This window comes from Hippoglossus stenolepis, chromosome 1 (genome assembly GCF_022539355.2).
Source record: "Hippoglossus stenolepis isolate QCI-W04-F060 chromosome 1, HSTE1.2, whole genome shotgun sequence".
Taxonomy (NCBI): Eukaryota; Metazoa; Chordata; class Actinopteri; order Pleuronectiformes; family Pleuronectidae; genus Hippoglossus; species Hippoglossus stenolepis.
Genome location: NC_061483.1, coordinates 24,238,226 through 24,255,541, shown reverse-complemented (window position 1 = coordinate 24,255,541; position 17,316 = coordinate 24,238,226). Strand labels below are relative to the sequence as shown.

The window sequence follows — 17,316 nt, the reverse complement described above, 5'->3', positions numbered from 1 at the left end:
CATCTGCAACTTATTTGCAGGAATTAAACCGTGTAGAGGGAAACTGTGTGAAATATGTGCATAAATAAAGACTTGATGCCGCTGCTTCGGAGCGAGTATTATTTTGGATAAATAATAACATTTGCGCTGCGCATTTTGCCAAGGAACTGTGTTTAACGAAGGAGCCAGAAATCAGTGTTAAGCAGATTCTGACGGTGTCACACCGGAGTGAAGAGGGGAAAGCGGTGATCATTAAAAATACTGCTTATCTAAGGGAAAATTTCCTACTTTAAATGTTCTCTCGCTTTGTCTCATTCTATGCTGCCGTGCTTCGTCTAGCAGTCTTCTCTCCCCCTGTCTCTCTTTTTTTTTTAGATTTAGATTCGCCGCTCGTCACCTTCTATTGATCACGTCTAATTTGCATCCAGGAAAAGATGAGAACTCAGATATTCACACTCTGAGAGAGGACGATCTCAATGATTTATTCATTTCCAAATCAAAAAAAAAGAGGAGTGAAAGGAAGGTAGATGAGAAGGAGGAATCTTCATAGGCAGCAGGCGACTAGCAGGCTCTGAGGCTGGGCTCCTCTTCTCCACACCGCCCCCAGGCACATGGTGTGCAAGTCCTCCTAATTAACAAGGTGAATCATGCTGCTGCTCTCTAATTAGCCAACATGACAATCTAATGGAAACATGCAGGCCGAGCTGGCACACTTAGCATCACCTCACAAAGACCTCCACTACTGTCCTTCCCACATGAATTTCACAAAAATGACACCTCAGAATCGAAAATGAAAAAGGAAGGAGAAAGGGGGCAGAGTGGTTCAGGGAAGTGTGTTTTTGGGAGAGGTCAGAAGGGAGAAGTTATAGCTGGTAAGGGTGAGGTATTTTTTTCCCCTCCTTCGAATATCCTGTGTGTGTGTGGTGTTTGTTGCCTAATTGAAACCTGCCTCCTTCTCACTTACATCCCAGGCACAGGAGGCTGGCACCTCGCCACCAGCGTAGCTCAGTACGCCCAATTCCCCTGTCGCTCGAGTCCCAAGGAGTGCTCCGGCGCACAAAGAGAAAAGTGAACCTACAGGCTTCTGCAGCGAGGAGACGAGTCGCTATCTCCCTCTGAGGCAAAAAAAAATCTCCTTTTTTGTTGTTTTCCTTCTCATTACAGCACTTTGTAATATTCGAAAACACACAGGAACACCAAAGGTACTTTTAAAGCCTGCTTCTATTTTTTTTTTCTTGTAATATGTCTTGAGGTGAAGAAAAAAACAGAAGTTGAGACTACCGACAACAAAGCAACAAATAAAAATAGGGTTACATTGTACTGTTTAGTAGCCCGAACATCTTGAGGACCTAAAAAACAAAGACCTTTCTTAAGTGATAATTAAATTATTCACATCAACCCTTTGTATGATCTTTCAAAAAACATCCAGTTGAACATATATGAAATAACAGGACACCTGCTAAAGTAATGCATAACCTAATTTGTAAAAAAAAAAAGCAGAATGTTGTTCTACTCACAGGCTGACCATGAATGCTGCCTCCTCTATTCATATAAGGTATTGTGTGTCTCTGAGGCCAGAAGACAAGAATATAACAAGTATGAAGTGGGACACACAAAACAGCAGGAATTCTCTTTGAAAGTCAGCACAGAAAGGGAGAGGACGTGGAGGAGGGTAGCAGGCTTTTGCCCCTGGGCCTGCCTAGCGGGCGAGACTGGCTCTTTGAGCAGAGCAGTTTGTGGAAGGCCAGAGGATGAGAGCCTATGAACTTGCAGATATAACTGGCCTGATAAAAAACCAAGGGGCTGCTACATTGTCCTCTGACACACTGCATAGAGCCGCTCCTCTCTGGCTGACTGGGCTCACAGTGTGGGTGGATTCCAGTCTCTCCGTGACCTGGTCACTTGTGGAGGATGTCGGGCCAATCAAGGAATGTGTACATTAGCATTTAGGCCTGGTGCATAAATAACATGTATAAATGAGGTTTATGTGTGTTCAATTTGACCATGGTTGTGCATATTTCACATCATTCATTCATAGAATCTAACATTTATGTTTGTAGAGAAAGGAAGGACCGATAACTGCAGACTTTTAATTGGAGCCACACAAGGGTCAAAGTTGAGCTCAAGCAGAATTAATCTAGTACAGAGGTTCGAGACATTTCAGTGCTGCTGCATCAAAATGGACAAAAAACTCTTAATGCCTGAAGAAGAAAAAATATTTGAAGAAAATTATTCTGACAAAACCTCTGAGAATCCCATTAGACAGCTCGAGGTTTTCACACAAGTCTTCTGGAATCACTCTGAGCGAGAAGTGAAGTGTTTCTTCAAGGACAAGATGAGAGGAGAGGAGAGGAGAGGAGAGGAGAGGAGGGGAGAAGAGCTGCAATCATTGGAGTGAAAAGGTGACAAAAGCCTCGTTCATGCAGAGATCTTGTGCCGTATTGCTGTTGCTATTACCCTCATTGTGCCGACTTTACTTGTTCACACCACGTTGACACTGAACCAAACAAGCTTGCATATTGTCTGCCTCATGTGTGCTGTTAGATAACATACTGGAACCCAGAATCACAAGCGTGACGTGTACCACAACAGCATTGGCGTCTGACGCACCAAGCTAGCTCTCCCAATCTTTGTCCACTGCGGGCTTTAAGGCTGAACAACAATACCACCTCATTCCATGGTGGTGGTGGTGGTGGTGAGAGTGGTGAGGGATGTTCAATTAAAAAACAGAACTCAGTTATAATGTTTATTATATTATTTCACAACCACTAAAACGAATAGGATAGATACATAGATTATAATAGAGATTACATGCAGGCAGTCAACAACTGATCTGAGACAGCCCTCTTCAGTCCTCCCTCCTCTCAGGTGAGTTGCATGTGCCAAGATAAATTATAAATATTTCTATGTTACACACACATATATATATATATATATATAACTTTGACACTTTGGTTCTCATTAATTTCCTGCAACTCTGTTCCCCCACACCCCCACCTCACGAATGACGCAAATGACCTATATTTGATTTGAAGCAGTGATTTTTGCCAAAAGGTGAAAAAATTGTACCTGGTAGAGAAGAGAGGAGAGGAGAGGAGAGAGAGGAGATCCCTTCCTGTGTAACATTAAAATCATACAGTATCATGTGATCTTGTGGTTTGATTGTGCTAAACTGCAGGTTACAGGATATATATAAACAGTATATATTAATTAATAAATTAATGAATAAACGTGGATTCAAATGGTTTATAATATATTCAAAGCCAGATAAGGGGGGCAGAGGGAGAAAATTGCACAACAAGTGCCACTTCCCATAATGGCAAATCTAGCTGGTTTCTAAAGCCTTAATATGACTTTCATTTTCGAACACAGCAGGAGATTCTGCAATCAGACGCGTTCACAACAACAGAAAAATCTGAGGAGCATTCAGACGAGGGGTGGTGCAGCACACAGGAGGCAGGACATGACTTTCTCTGAGAAAATCATGTGCGTTTGTTTACAGCACATTGACACGGCCCGCTTTACCACAAGCTCCCAAATCTTGTCTTTCCAAGTTGGTATCTTTGTCAGTGTCTTCTACGTGTGTGGCACACCTGGCAACTTCCTTAACTTGTGGTGAATTCTTCTGACATTTTCCTGTTGTATTTTCTCATAGGCTAATTCAGACATTCTCCAGAGTTTTTACTAGGGGGCTGACAGGAGAAACTCTGGATAATATCTAGCAACTGACTCGTACACTTGCGTTCTCACATACAGTCCCTCCGGACACTTTCAAGAGAATCTCCGGCACTGACATTACTTTGACTAAGGTGGTGAATAAATCAGCTGACACAGTTCATCCTCACTGTAGCCATTGTTGTTCACCTGTAGCTGCAAATCTATATACTCCTTTACTTTCCAATGGGGGCCCATAACTGATTCATCCCAATTTGCACCACTTGAAGTGCACGCTGATGACAATATGATAAAGCAGCTTACATGAGCTGTGGTTTACAGTGTTAATATTCGAGTTCTCGGCCTGACATGGTTTGCTCCTGCAGCCGAACAGAACCTAACAGGAGCTTTTGTCCAACTGTAGTGACCAATTTGTCTTCCACCTCTTCCCTCACCCCTCTTCGCCTGTCCTCCCTCCACTCCACTTGATTCCTGCGTCCAGTTGTGCCTGCAGACGCAGCTGCGATGATGAATCTTTGGCTGCAGTGCGTCTGTGTGTCTGACATCGTGATGTATCTCCACTGGCCTTAACTCCCTCTCTATCTCTCTCTCTCTCTACATTCCCCCTCCACCCTCACCCCCAAGTCCCCTTTTCTCTCCGTCTCTTTGTCTCTGTCTCTCGTTTTCGTCCCCTCTGTGTCTCTCTCTTTCTGTCTCGCTCTCTCTCATTCTCTCACTCCCAATGATTAGGCATTGCCTGGCCTCCTGCCTCTGTGATGGAACAGGCAGAACACACAGACCCACCACTAACAACAACAACAAACAGGAACTGAGCTCCACGATTTGCCCATTGATTTTCACTCGGGGCATTTCTGAAATAGCCCATCTGACCTTTCGGCCAAATGGTAGTGAATGGAGGAAACAGAGGCGCTAGACTGCTCTGCCTCTCTCACGCAAAACCTCTGCCAGCGATTATCGGAGCAGCGGTTGTGGGTTAGGTTGCTGGTGCGAACAAAAATACACAATTAGAGGCATGGTGACATAAATATACAGTACTTAAAATCTGCTATATGCTATATATTATACCCTAGAGTACTTAACTACTGTATTTTGGTCTATAGGTTACATTATAGTTCGGTTTTTCCTGAGATCAGGAAAGAGCATTTCATCAGAACAAATCTGCTTTGCAGTTTTCATGGCAATGTGTTTGTTAGATTGTGAGATGTGGACAAAGTTAACATTTTGGCCTGAGGGTGGCACAAGCTGAAAGTTCATGGACTGTCCAAAAAGGGACAGGGTTCATCCACCAAGGAGCATGAATGTGTTCTATCAGAACCTGTGACAGTTTGGGATGGGGTGACAGAAGAAACCTAGGTGAAGGCACAAATTTGGCAAGACAAGGTGAGAGAGCACCTCAGTTTTCGTCATGTTCCTGACACCAAACTCGACGCAACAGGGGGAAGAAACTCCTCTACTGGCAATAGGTAAGGAATTAATGGCCTTTTTATGGGATTTACCCGCACTTGAAAAACCCATGTATACCCACTAATTTTGGTGTGACATATGTATAATACTGTTATGTTATCAGGATTAAAAAGACACCCTGTGAGCAATGTTTAACTGTGGCTATTCAAGCACCAACAATGTTTAGCTATAGAGATATCACCTTCTCAGACCAAAAACTCCATCACCCACTTTAACCTGGGTATGATGATGGATCATGGAGACACCAGAGGAGAGATTCTTCCGTTTTTTGTGTAATTATTCAAAACCGATGATTTAAGATGATGAAGCTGTTGCGTGTTTTACCCGCTGTAGAGACCTCTGAGGCAAAAAGTTTGGGCTATGTAAAAGAAATTGCCTGGACTTGACATTCAAACTGAGCTTGACCTTACTTTAGTGCTTATGAGTTAATTCCTGATCATCAGCTTCCCCACGAGACTCAGCTCTTCAGTGGTACTTAAACACACTGCACCTGCCTTTTTCAAAACAAGTCATGCACCAGCTCAATTTAATCTACACACACGCTGTATAAGTCCATCTCGCCAAAATGGTGACGGTTTGGTGGTTGTGGTTGTGTGTGTGTGTGTGTGTGTGTGTGTGTGTGTGTGTGTGTGTGTGTGTGTGTGCGTGCGTGTGTGCGTGCGTGCGTGCGTGCGTGTGTGTGTGTGTGCATGCGTGCTCAGGGAGAAGGGCTTAAACAGAGGCCGGCTCCTCTGCATGTTGCCTGGAAGAGTCGCTTGGGCTCATTATCCTGATGAAATTTGCGCAGATGTGTGAGCTGCCGACAGACTCTGCAGTGACACAAACAGCCAGCTCTGTCCCCTTGAGCCAGTCAGGTGATGAAAACCGGAGAGGCACGGGGGCTGAGAAACGACGGCCATTAAGCAAAAAAGAAAGAGGTGAGGGAGGGTGGAAGAGGCGTTGTGTTGTGTGTGGGTCGGCGGAGGGGGGCAGTTGTGGGTGGGTTGCGAGCCCTTATCTCTATCTAGCGGGAGAAAGCATTACATAAAGTAACAATTTCCAAACCACCCTCTTAAAATTCCAGCTGAAAATGAAAATGTGCAGAAGTGCACACGCCGCGTCTCCTTGCGAGGCGCTAATCTGGCCGTATCCAGATGACGAGCGGACTGCCACTTAACAGGGAGGAGATCCACTTTGATCACTTGGCCCCTGGGGGGGAACCTATCGCGCTGCCTATTACGCCGCTTCATTTGCATATGTGGGGCTTATGGGTAAGCTGAGATCTAGTGTGAATGTTTTAAACTGCAGCGAGGCTCTCTGTTGCTAGAAAGAAATGTCCGGGAGAGGAGCAGAGAAAAGACACAATGCTGCCAAGTAGCCAGAGGTAGGAGAAGTGGTCTTGTCACTTGAAGGTTACAAGTTCAGCACCACAGACTGTTAGGGAAAAGCCTCAAATTTAAATACTTTGGCCAAACAAAAACACTGAATTGCCTTTCAGCAAAGCAGTTACAGTTACCCCTTAATATAAATGGCTGAGTGGCCGACATTAAAAGACAGTGGGGAGCTGAAAACTGTCGAATAGTGAGGAAATAAATTACAACGTTGGTGCAGACCTGCTCAGTAAACTTTACCTGGATGAGTAAAAGGCTTATTTTACAAAGCGCAAGTGTCTGAGATGAAACCACATCTGGTATTTAAGTTCTACATCAACAACAGGTGAATGGTGCTTGTTTTATCCCCCTGCCTATACAGACTGCTCTATGAAGGCTCCACACAATCCTCTTGATCCTTGTTAGCGAGCCAAGGACTAAAAGCACCCGTGAAGTTATTCTGGAGTAAACAAAGAAAAAACAAATGCAAACTTCCACTGTGACAGAACTATTTCATTTGCGTAAACAACATTAACCAACCACTGAAAGACGAGTGGTCTACTTTCTGAGATCCACTGGGAATTTCATTATATACAAGACCTGCTCTTGAAACAAGGAGGATGTGGCACCGCACAACCAAGAGTAGAGCACTACATCAGATGAAACAGTTTGCAAAGCTACGTGTTGTGCCTCGGCCTATTACTTGGAAAAGGAAAACAAGTCTTTTTATACCTTTTTACTTTGTAGTGGTAAAAGTTAATGCAGAGCATGGATTGGTACATCTGAAACCCTCATTCTCCATCTAATTTTATGCAACACATGTATTTCTGCATTTGGACTTTTACGCATTTAAGCCACAATGTGTTGTTGTACCAAGTTAAAAGAACCAATGTGTATAAGAGATGTGCCAAAAGGTAACTGAGAGGAAAAAAATAATGTTGAATAAAGTTACATCCATACTACTACATTTTAGTTTGAAAAGGCATCAACTCTGCTATGGAAGTTGAGAAGTTTTACAGCCGCTAAAACTGAGAAGTTTGAAAACATTCCTGGTCCCATTTTAGGTTTAAAAACTCCAGGGTTACATTTTGGTCTGGACGAGCAGAAACAGAGATGCTTGGAAATGATGACGTTGACACTCTTCGGTCACGGCTTAGCCTTGGCTGATTGGTCAGGCTCCTATAACTTGACCCCGTTCCGGAGGAAAACAACCGGCATTAGCTTCAGCTACCAGTGTAGAACGCAACATGGATAATCAATTACAAGCGTCGCTGACCTTGTTGTCTTTGCGAACAGCTGTTGTGCTGTTAAATTCTGCATTTTACAATAATACGACTGCTTACATGTGTAGGAGAAAAGCTATTATTCCAGCACTCGACAAGTAACAATTTTGCAGCTGACAACCAAATGCTTCCCACGTACTTCGGCTCGCACATGCCCATTGTGCGTGGTCACGGGATATTTGTTTTCAGGTGTGTGACTGGGGTTTAAACGTCGTAGTATGGATGTAGCCTAAAGATACAAAGGCCACTCCTGTGGCCCCTGTATAGCCTTCCCCTGATAGCAAATCTATCAAAATAAGGCAGAGCAAAATGAACAGCAGTTAGTCAAAATCCAAGATGGTGTTAGATGAAGAGGCTGAAATAGATGTGGAAAAGAAAAAAACGAGGGGGTGGAGGAAATGCAGAGTCTCTTTAGTGCGCAGAAAATCATTTTACACACATGGGCATCAATCGGCGCAAATTATTCCTCAAACTTTTTAAGTCCGACTTTAAATGGCATTACATATGTAGCGAGGCATGAAAAATTAATACGCTGGAGTGTCGGGGAAATGTCAAGGGTAATGATCTCCGCAGCAGCTTACCTCCTTAGCTTTCTGTTTCAGTCGAGCTTGCTCTGGGTCCTCTTGCCTGGAGCGACTCTGTGGAGTAAAAGGAGGGGGGGGGGGACACAGGTTAACAGCTGGTTTAGGGGAGCCCACCCCACTGCCTCCGCCGCCACCCCCTTCGTTCGCCACTCATCTGTTGCTGCTGCAGCAAAAATAGTGCAAAATGGGAACAGGATACAGAGGTGTCAAGGACATCGTATTTGAATTCAGAGAAGTGCAATGGAGCGCCCCCCGGGGGGTGGTGGCCTTTAAACCCGCTCCAGATCCAGCCCTAAATAAGCCGCTGGAGGGGGATTCTAATCAAAAGAGGTTATTAAAAATTCTGCACGAGCCAGCACACACACAGTCACACACATACAGACACACACACAGGGCAAAGGATGTTGGTGAGTATCAGTGGCAGTGGCTGAGTGTGTGTATATGTGTGTGTCACAGTGGCTACCCATTACTGTGTGTGTGTGTGTGCCTGTCCCTGGCGTAACAACACAGCACTTCTATTTTAATCAGCAGCCAAGATCTGGGTGGATGTACTTGTCCCTGGGAATCCTTCACCACAGCTAAATGTACATGTACGGCTGACCACTGCAGGCAATACGGTGGATTACGCTTGTGCACACTAACTGAACGCAGTTACTTTGTGAATTTGGACATAATCTGTGTAGTTATGTTTTTACTGGATTAGCCAGAATTAGGTCAGGTGCATGAAACCCCTCTAACACTTAGTGCTAACATATCCTTGTTCACGGATACATTTTAAAACGGTGTATCATGTAGGCCTATGTGTGAAGAATTTGTGAGAGGATGATACCGTAAAAATATGCCTTGAAAATATTTTACGACACACTCTAGTTAAAAATCTCTTTTAGTTTTATAAATAATTTCTTCTACATCCAATCTGAATCAAATCAATCCATCAAGTCAGGTGTAGGGCCACCGTCAAAAACAGGACACCCCACTCCTGCCTCAACCCCTCCCCCTTCTTCTCCTCAATGTCCTGTGCACCAAGAGCTGCTCTTCCTGCTAATTGGCTTTAAATATATCAGGCGGTTCACGTACTGGTCGGTATCTCAAATAAGACTAATGTGTTTGCCCTCCGGTCGGCCGGAGCATCCCTCAAGATCTGAGTCATATTTGAAATGGACGGCGGAGTGGAGGGGAGGTGCTGCTGTGAGGGGAGGAGGAGGAGGAGAGAAGAAGACTGAGAGGATTATTTTCGTGGGTTTCTTATTCAAGAGGTCAAATAAGCAGCCGCTTGATCGGTAGAGAGAGGCAGGCAGGGAGGTGGGAGGCGGCGGCGCGGAGGAGTGGGAGGGGCTGGTACAGATGGACTGTTTACAAAGGGCAGCGGTGCCACTGGCGAGCTTTACATCTCCTCTGTCAGCTGCCCTGGTTTTCCCACTTACAGGAGAGAACAGAGGGTGGGGGGGACTGGGCAGTAGACACTGACAAGCTTTGCTGGGTTTGGGTGCAGCGTGCTGTACTGAAATAATGAAGAAAAACTCCTCACTCAAGTACGCAGCCCTCTACAGTTTTTTGGGGATGAAGTGCAACTTTTTGTTTTACGTCAACCAGTTTTGTCTACTTTTACTTCGCAGTGTGATTTTCTTGTGTCGCCCAGAATGATTCATGAAAACCACCAGAGGGTTGTTTCTGTTACATTTAGTTGTGGGAAAAGAGTAACGTTTATTTGTTATTTGTTAGATCTGCATCAAATTAGGCAAACTCATAAATATCAGTCTCCTAAAAAATTTTGAATTATTCTCTGAGAAATCAATAAGACTGTGAAAAAACATCTCACAATGTTAGAGAAAGTAAAATAAAAATCCTGGATCTGCACCAAAATTTAATGAGGGCCTCAATGACCCATACTTCATCTGTCCACCAAGTTGTGTGGTGCTTCATCCAGTGTTTGTTGCGTAATCTTGCTTACAAAACAAAAACAAAAACAAAAATGGACAGAAGTGAAAATATAACCTCTTTGGTGGAGGCACAAATATGGGACATAAATAAATAAATAAAAAAATATAAAATCAGCATTTCAACTTATTAAGTAAAAATGAATATTGGATATTCTGTCGACATGTTCTCCTAAATACCATCCTCAAGTCCTTTGAAACCTGTTATTCCTCCTGTAGTAATCACACATATAATTATAAATGTGTTTTTTTTCATTTGTTTCACAAATTAATAAACATAAACATAAACAAAATAAATAACCATGAAATAGCCAATCATCAACACCAAGCCCGGCTTCTCATCTGGTTTAATATGAGAGTAATAGTGTCCATGGATTGATGGATGTCTGTCTGTATGATGGTTGAACACTGGTTTAAAATAGAGATTGTATTTAAAAGTTTATTCAAGAATGAAATTTAGGGTTTGGACAGTTGGCAGTGGAATTAAAAAAAGTCTAACACGGACAACAAGAAAATTAAATAAATAGTAGAACTACGGTTGCATCATAAGTAACACTAACAGTTATTTTAAATAGTGTTCCTTTCAATATGCCTGTACCATTGACAGATATTAAAACAATGTGTAGTAATTCAACAGATGCAATAAATATATTTACTTACATATGATAATGTGGAGAAGTCAGAAAAAGATTGAGCACACAGAGTTAAATCATAGAAATGTGACTAGCATGTTGTCAGGCAGTGTGTTGGTGTAATAAACTTTACACTCATCAGGCAAAAATTTGCTTTCCAAACTTCTCCTTGACCTGAAACGCCATGGCAACAGGAGCCAAAAAGCCACAGACATGGCTCTGAGGTGAAGTCCAACTCTCCTCATGGAGGCTTGTGCAATGCAAATAGCCCCGTGGTGAGCCCTTCCTGCAGGAACTTGGCTAAATTTGCAAAAGTTCTCCACTAATCCTGTTACTAAAAACAGCTCTTCACGGTAAAAAAAAAAAAGAAAGATCACACTGTTCAGCCATGCAGAGCTGAAAACTGACAGAGGGGATCTGAAAAGCTGCAGCATTCCTTTTTTAACAACACACATTACAGTGTTGTTTCCTGATGTGGCTTCTCCTAAAAGAATAAACAGACAGGTCATGAGGTCCGGTGGCCAGCGTTCATCAACTAGGCCATTTTCTAATATCCTGCATGGCAGGACCGGAGCGTAATAATGCAATTAAGACGGTGAGGTGTGCAGCAATGAGAATCTTTACTGTGGGACATTGGCTCTATTCAAAATTAATTAAATTAACCTAGCTTTCTGCTAATGTTGCACTGCGGGGCATTTTCATTTAGAAAAGATTCTCTCGCTCTTTTTATTTTTGGTCCGTGGTTATCTTTTCCAATTTTAGGACCTCTTTTTTACTGATAAACAAATGTCTCAATATGCAAAGGACTGAGATCACTATAGTGGACAGGTAACAATGCAAAGACGCTGTTTGAAATACGTCGTTTTAATACTGTCTTATAAAGCTTGTTCATGCCCTCCATTTGTTTACTGTATTTTTTTTTTGTGTCAAGTTATAATGAGCTTGTTGTAACAATGATCAGTATATAAGTAAAAACTTCTCTGCAACAATTTATGATATTTTCCAAAGGGTCTTTTATGTGCTTGAAAAAGGTTATAGTGTTGCATTGCATGTAAGGTCCACTTGAGTATGATTAGATTCTATAATTAATACAATCATCTGAAAGCTTAAATAACAATAAAACAGCAAAAAGCTCATGACATGGGGCCAAGAAAAAGAAGGATTTCAGATTAATATTGGATATTAGACCCTGCTCTAATCCAGACGTCTTAAATAACTCAGTGACTTAGCAGCAGCTGCTAACTGATGAAATGATGACAGACTGTTATATTTCACATATTTCCCAACTAATTATGAGTCCATTCAATAGCCTTCTCCATCGTTCAGGGTGCAGTGAAAAGCATTGCTTGTAGACTGTGTTTGAAGATGAAGCTCACTTACTACCACCAAGTATCTATCCTCTTCTTCCCCACCCATCCTACTTTAACAAGGTTTGGGCAAATGATGCATCTGTTGATGAAATTAAGATATTTTTTTTTCAAGAGATGTTCCGATACCAATACCAGCATCAGAAATGCCTCAAATTCTGACAAAAATGCCGGGTCAGGGTATCTGCGAGTACATGAGTCTATATACCAATCCGATACCACTTCTTTAAAGTATGACAACGATACCAAAAACCATACAGGTTTAGTAACTGTTAAAATACATATATGAGTCGTTGCACTGGTTTCAGATCAGTACTCGATATTGGCAGATACACAAAGTCCGGGTATTGGAATCGGTATCAGGAAGGGTAAATGGTGTCAGAAAATGTCGTTAAATTTTTTTTTTTTAACCATTTAAATCTGTAAAATTCTCAATTTAAAAAATATTCGTACAATATATTTGGTATTAAAGATTTTTCACTGGTCAAAAAACCTTGGCTTTTGTCTGCAATGTGATTGGATACAATCTGTGTTCGGATCTGCAGTGATGGAAACGTGACAATAGGTGAACGTGCAAATTAGGCAAGGTAATGCTTTGCATACTCCACAACTTCAATGATGCAGTTTTCCTTTCTATTAAATGGACTTTCCAGTTAACTCAATACCAGATGCTGAGGACAATATAAGGACAACTGTGTAAGCTCATAGATGGATGGACAGAGACATCACTCGCTGGCTTCTCCAAAAATGAAATCTCTTTTTAGAAACGGATGAGCTGTCAAGGCTGTGTGATACAGGGATGTGTTGCAGGTTGTACGTGGGGCTGGTTGAGTGTGCGGCCAGTGCGCGGTGCATGGGAGTTGTGTATAGTGTATGCCCCACCCCCTCACCCCCCCTCCTTGCTGTGTCCAGGGAGGAAGAGCCAGGACAGAGGAGCCCTGGGGCCAGGAGCCTGGGAGGACACAGGGAGGTCACTTCATCCACTGGTGTCACACTCTAATTCATCTGTCAGGGCCTGCGCAGGAGCAACATGCACACACACGCATACACACACACCAGTACACAAGCGCACACTGTTGCGTGGGGACATAACAAGTCTCTCTCATACACACACACACACACACACGCACACACACAGCAGGATGGTGAGGTGACAATAACTTACTTTAGCGGCTTTCAACAGGATCTCTCTTTCCTGCTCGTCCTTCCTCTGCTTCTCGATTCTCTCCAGCTGCTCGAAGAAGCGGAGCTGAGAGCGAACGTCTGCAGACTGCTCGTAGCACTCATCCTGACAGGCAGATAGAGAGAACATCACTGCAACGCTAACAGTTGGAGAAAAAAAAGCTCAGAGTCCTGTTCAGTGGCTGCTTCTCCCCCAGAAGTTTATGAAAGCTTTTATTACATCTATACCCAGTGAACAATCAAAAACAATAAAGAAAAACTATGTAACCCTATTGTAAAAAAAATATCAAGTTTGACAGAAAGAACAGAGCATAGTTGAATATTTGCTTGACATCAATGACAATGAAAATGTGGACACTGATTTGACATCATAGGTCATGTGATCCCGACTAGTCTGTCCATTCAATAATGGTTTGTTAGTGTATGTAGTAATAATAATAATTGTAATTGCTGCTCTCACAACTTAAGTATATGAATATCAGAATTCTGAATAGTTGATGGATAAACAGTTCTGATAAGAAGTTAAGTCTACCTAGTAATTATTTTCATATTTGTTCTTTTTCATATCTTTTCTATTTCATATCGATGAATCTTTTTTAGAATAATTGATTCACAATATACTTGTGCAGACACACTTTTCTGCTTTGTATCTACACACAATGTTCATCTTCTTTTTTCACTGTGTCTTTGTGTGACTTCACAATTTAAAATTTATTTTACAGGTTTAATGTCATTTCAAAAACAAACTTCTGTTTTACAGGTTTACAAATGTTTATATACAACTACAAAATCATTTATGGACATTTCTTTAGAAGCTCTTTTTTTTGACAATAATTTGAGTCTTCAAATAAATAGATAAAAATGTAAAAGTACAACATTAACTTGAGTAAAAGTTAGTTAGCAAGTAATAGTAAGAACTATATTTTAATATACTTAAAGTATTAAAAGTACCTGCAGAGTGTATCCTATATCCTAATGCAACTGTCTATTACATCATTAACTGTATCGACTGTATATTTTGTCTGATACAAGAATAATACAGACTCATATTAATACAAAATGCTGCAGATGATGCTACTGAACTTTTTTTATTGTCATTCATTTACGGCTGAGGTTCGGCAGTGGCCTCTTCATCCTTCAATCCAGTTTAGATGTTTCTGCACTAGTGATGCTGCTGCTGCAGTGACCTGCCCACTCGGATTGGATCAACGGACCAATTCTACTCTAACGATTGATTGCTTTTTAAAAATATGGGAAAAAAGTGAAAAGGTGATGCAATGGAGTGGAGTAGAAAGTACAGATATTTGTTAAAAGTGAAAAATACCTCAAAATAATCCACATAAGTTAAGTACAGATACATGAAAAATTTACTTAAGTACAGTAACTAAGTAAATGTACTTTGTTACATTTCATCATTATCTAATGGACAGGTGTAACTTGCACCTATGGCTGACAACAAAAGCACAAAGGTTTACTACCCACATTGAAATATATATTTATAATACAGGAAATAACTCTTTATTATAAAGAGCACATGTGGTTAAACTGTAGGACACAGGTTGAGTGGAACATCACCAGTCTGAACACATCCCAAGCCGATCGCTAACTTTTCCTATTTACAGACGACGCTTCTCTTTGCATGTGGAGCATCACCTCCCACTTGGGAAAAGGAAAGGCAAATGTAAAAACAACTTTTGTAGGTCATCAAAAGTTAATAGGATAATTGCTTATTTCACGTGTTTGTGTGTGTATGTCTCCTACGCATCTCTGTTCTCTCCTTGCGCTTGATTTCTATATCACTCTCTTTTCTATCTGCGTGTGTGTGGCAGGTCTGTGTGTGTGTGTGGATGAGAGAAGCTGGGTGGCACAGAACACAAAGACACATCAGAGGAGTCTCATCGCCAGCACCCTCCAACCCCCTCTCTCCCTCTCTCTCTCTCTCTCATCCAGTCCCCCCTTTGTTGCAGCGCTGAGCCCGCACTCTTGCCGTAGATCCTGCCGCCGCTGCCAAAGCCCGGTTGCTCTTTAAGGCCGCTTCGTCTTTTGGTCTTTTCTCTCTCTCTCTCTTTTTTTTTCCGCTGATGTCAACAGAGTGGCTTCACAGAGCTCCGTGTCTCCCTCACGCACACACACCTCATTTACAAAACCACAAAAGAGGAAAAGAACGAACAGAAGGAAGTAGAAGACGCACAAAACAAGATGGGGACAGCTGGAGCGATTCTCTTCCTCCCTCCTCCTCCTCCTCCTCCTCCCCCTCCTCCCGCCTTAACATCAGGGAAAAACACATTTTCAAAGTTTCCCCCCAGTTCTCCCAACAACGTCAAGATTTAGGCTTGTAGTTGAGATGGATGTGCGCTTTAATGTACGCCAATTAAATGTGGTTATATAGTTACATTCAAGAGCCATGAGAGATAAAGCCACCGATAATGAGAAAAGTGCGCGGGTGTACACAGGCGCGACTCAGAAGTACTTTCATACCTCAAGTTTTGACTGACTGACTGAAAAGTCTGAGCTCACCTGTTTATCAACTTAAGAGTAAAGACAATTTCTCATATTAACTCTCATGTGTTGTACATTTCCATGAGTTTATGTGCGAGAGAGTAAACAGTGGATTTCATGCCCCTGTGTTTTTGTGTTTGAACATCGGAGCATAAAACTGTGTCCATATTCCAGTTTATGTATTTATGCATCTGCCTGCTTCACTGTAATAAAGTTTATTTTCCAACTCGAGTGACTTAACTTCCCCTTTAAGTTTTAATCCAATATTTACTGTATATTTTCTCACATAAATATCTGCTGTATGTAAATGAGTGCTCGCCACACATTTTTCATAATAACAGATTCATATTTTTACATTTCACTTCTAAGGTTATTTTATGCTTTTATTTTATAATAGCGTCAGTAAAGGTGGAACAAGAAATGGTGAGAGTAGGGGAATGACATGCACACCATCTTTATCACCCCCTGGAAGCTAGCTGCAGTATGGGTCATGAACCCTGCCTTCTCCATGTTAGTGAATGGGACATGCTTGGTTTAATTAAGTTGTTTTCTGACTTCATTTGAAACAGCTGAGACTGACTTGGGATTGGTCGAATGTGTGTATCAGCAGGATTTAGATATTGCGACTCCACTCTACGGTCACTACTCTGCAGACTCTGGCTCAAAATAACATCATCAGGGCAAGATGGCAGCACTCGCTTCCCGATGACACTCAACAGCACAGCACCGGCTTTATAAATGAGTCAAGTACATGAAAGTGAGCATGTTGGCTTTCTAATGAAGAGGTTTCCAGGATTTTGGAAGTAGAAACATAAATCACAAGTGTTGTTGATGGTGTTTCTTTACAAAAGCTATTAACTATGGATGTGTTTATATGATCCAATCAATTTCTAATGAGTCCCAGCTAATACACTTGTTCCAAGTTATATTTTGAATGCAACCCACAGGGTGTGGCTGCAGTAACACCACATCTCACTCCTTGTTCCTTTCAGAGAGGAACAGAGTGAGATGTATTCACTGCTGCTCGCAAACTGACCCTGTTCAATCGGATTGAAACTTGACCTGCGACACAAATTTGTTTTTAATCATTGTTGATTATATTATCACATAACGGAATAGTACAGGCAGTACATATGGGGATGCTGATTAGCTGCTGTTAGCTCAAGGGCAAAGGTAATTATTTTCAATTCATTCCAATGGAAACTACACAATTAGTGGACTCACTTGCCAGGCAAATTAAATCTATGAACGTTTTTCACATCAAGTTCAAGGGTTGAACAATTATTTTTTTAAAGTATTAGCCCAAGTGTGTAACTATCAGCTAGCTTAAGTTGGGTGTCAGACACTTTTTCTTCCTGAGATATT

The 17,316-nt window shown here is 41.9% G+C and overlaps 1 protein-coding gene across 2 annotated transcripts in view; it reads right to left on the bottom strand.

Annotated features, from left to right (window-relative positions):
- Window positions 1–17,316, bottom strand: part of LOC118106253 (transcription initiation factor TFIID subunit 4) — a 90,066-nt gene that overhangs the window by 34,626 nt on the left and 38,124 nt on the right. For both annotated transcript variants that reach the window (XM_035154652.2, XM_035154662.2), the window contains 2 exons: window positions 13,436–13,558; window positions 8,332–8,388 (listed from right to left, as the gene is read on the bottom strand). In XM_035154652.2, the coding sequence (XP_035010543.2) occupies window positions 8,332–8,388; window positions 13,436–13,558 (180 nt within the window). The remainder of the gene's footprint in view (window positions 1–8,331; window positions 8,389–13,435; window positions 13,559–17,316) is intronic.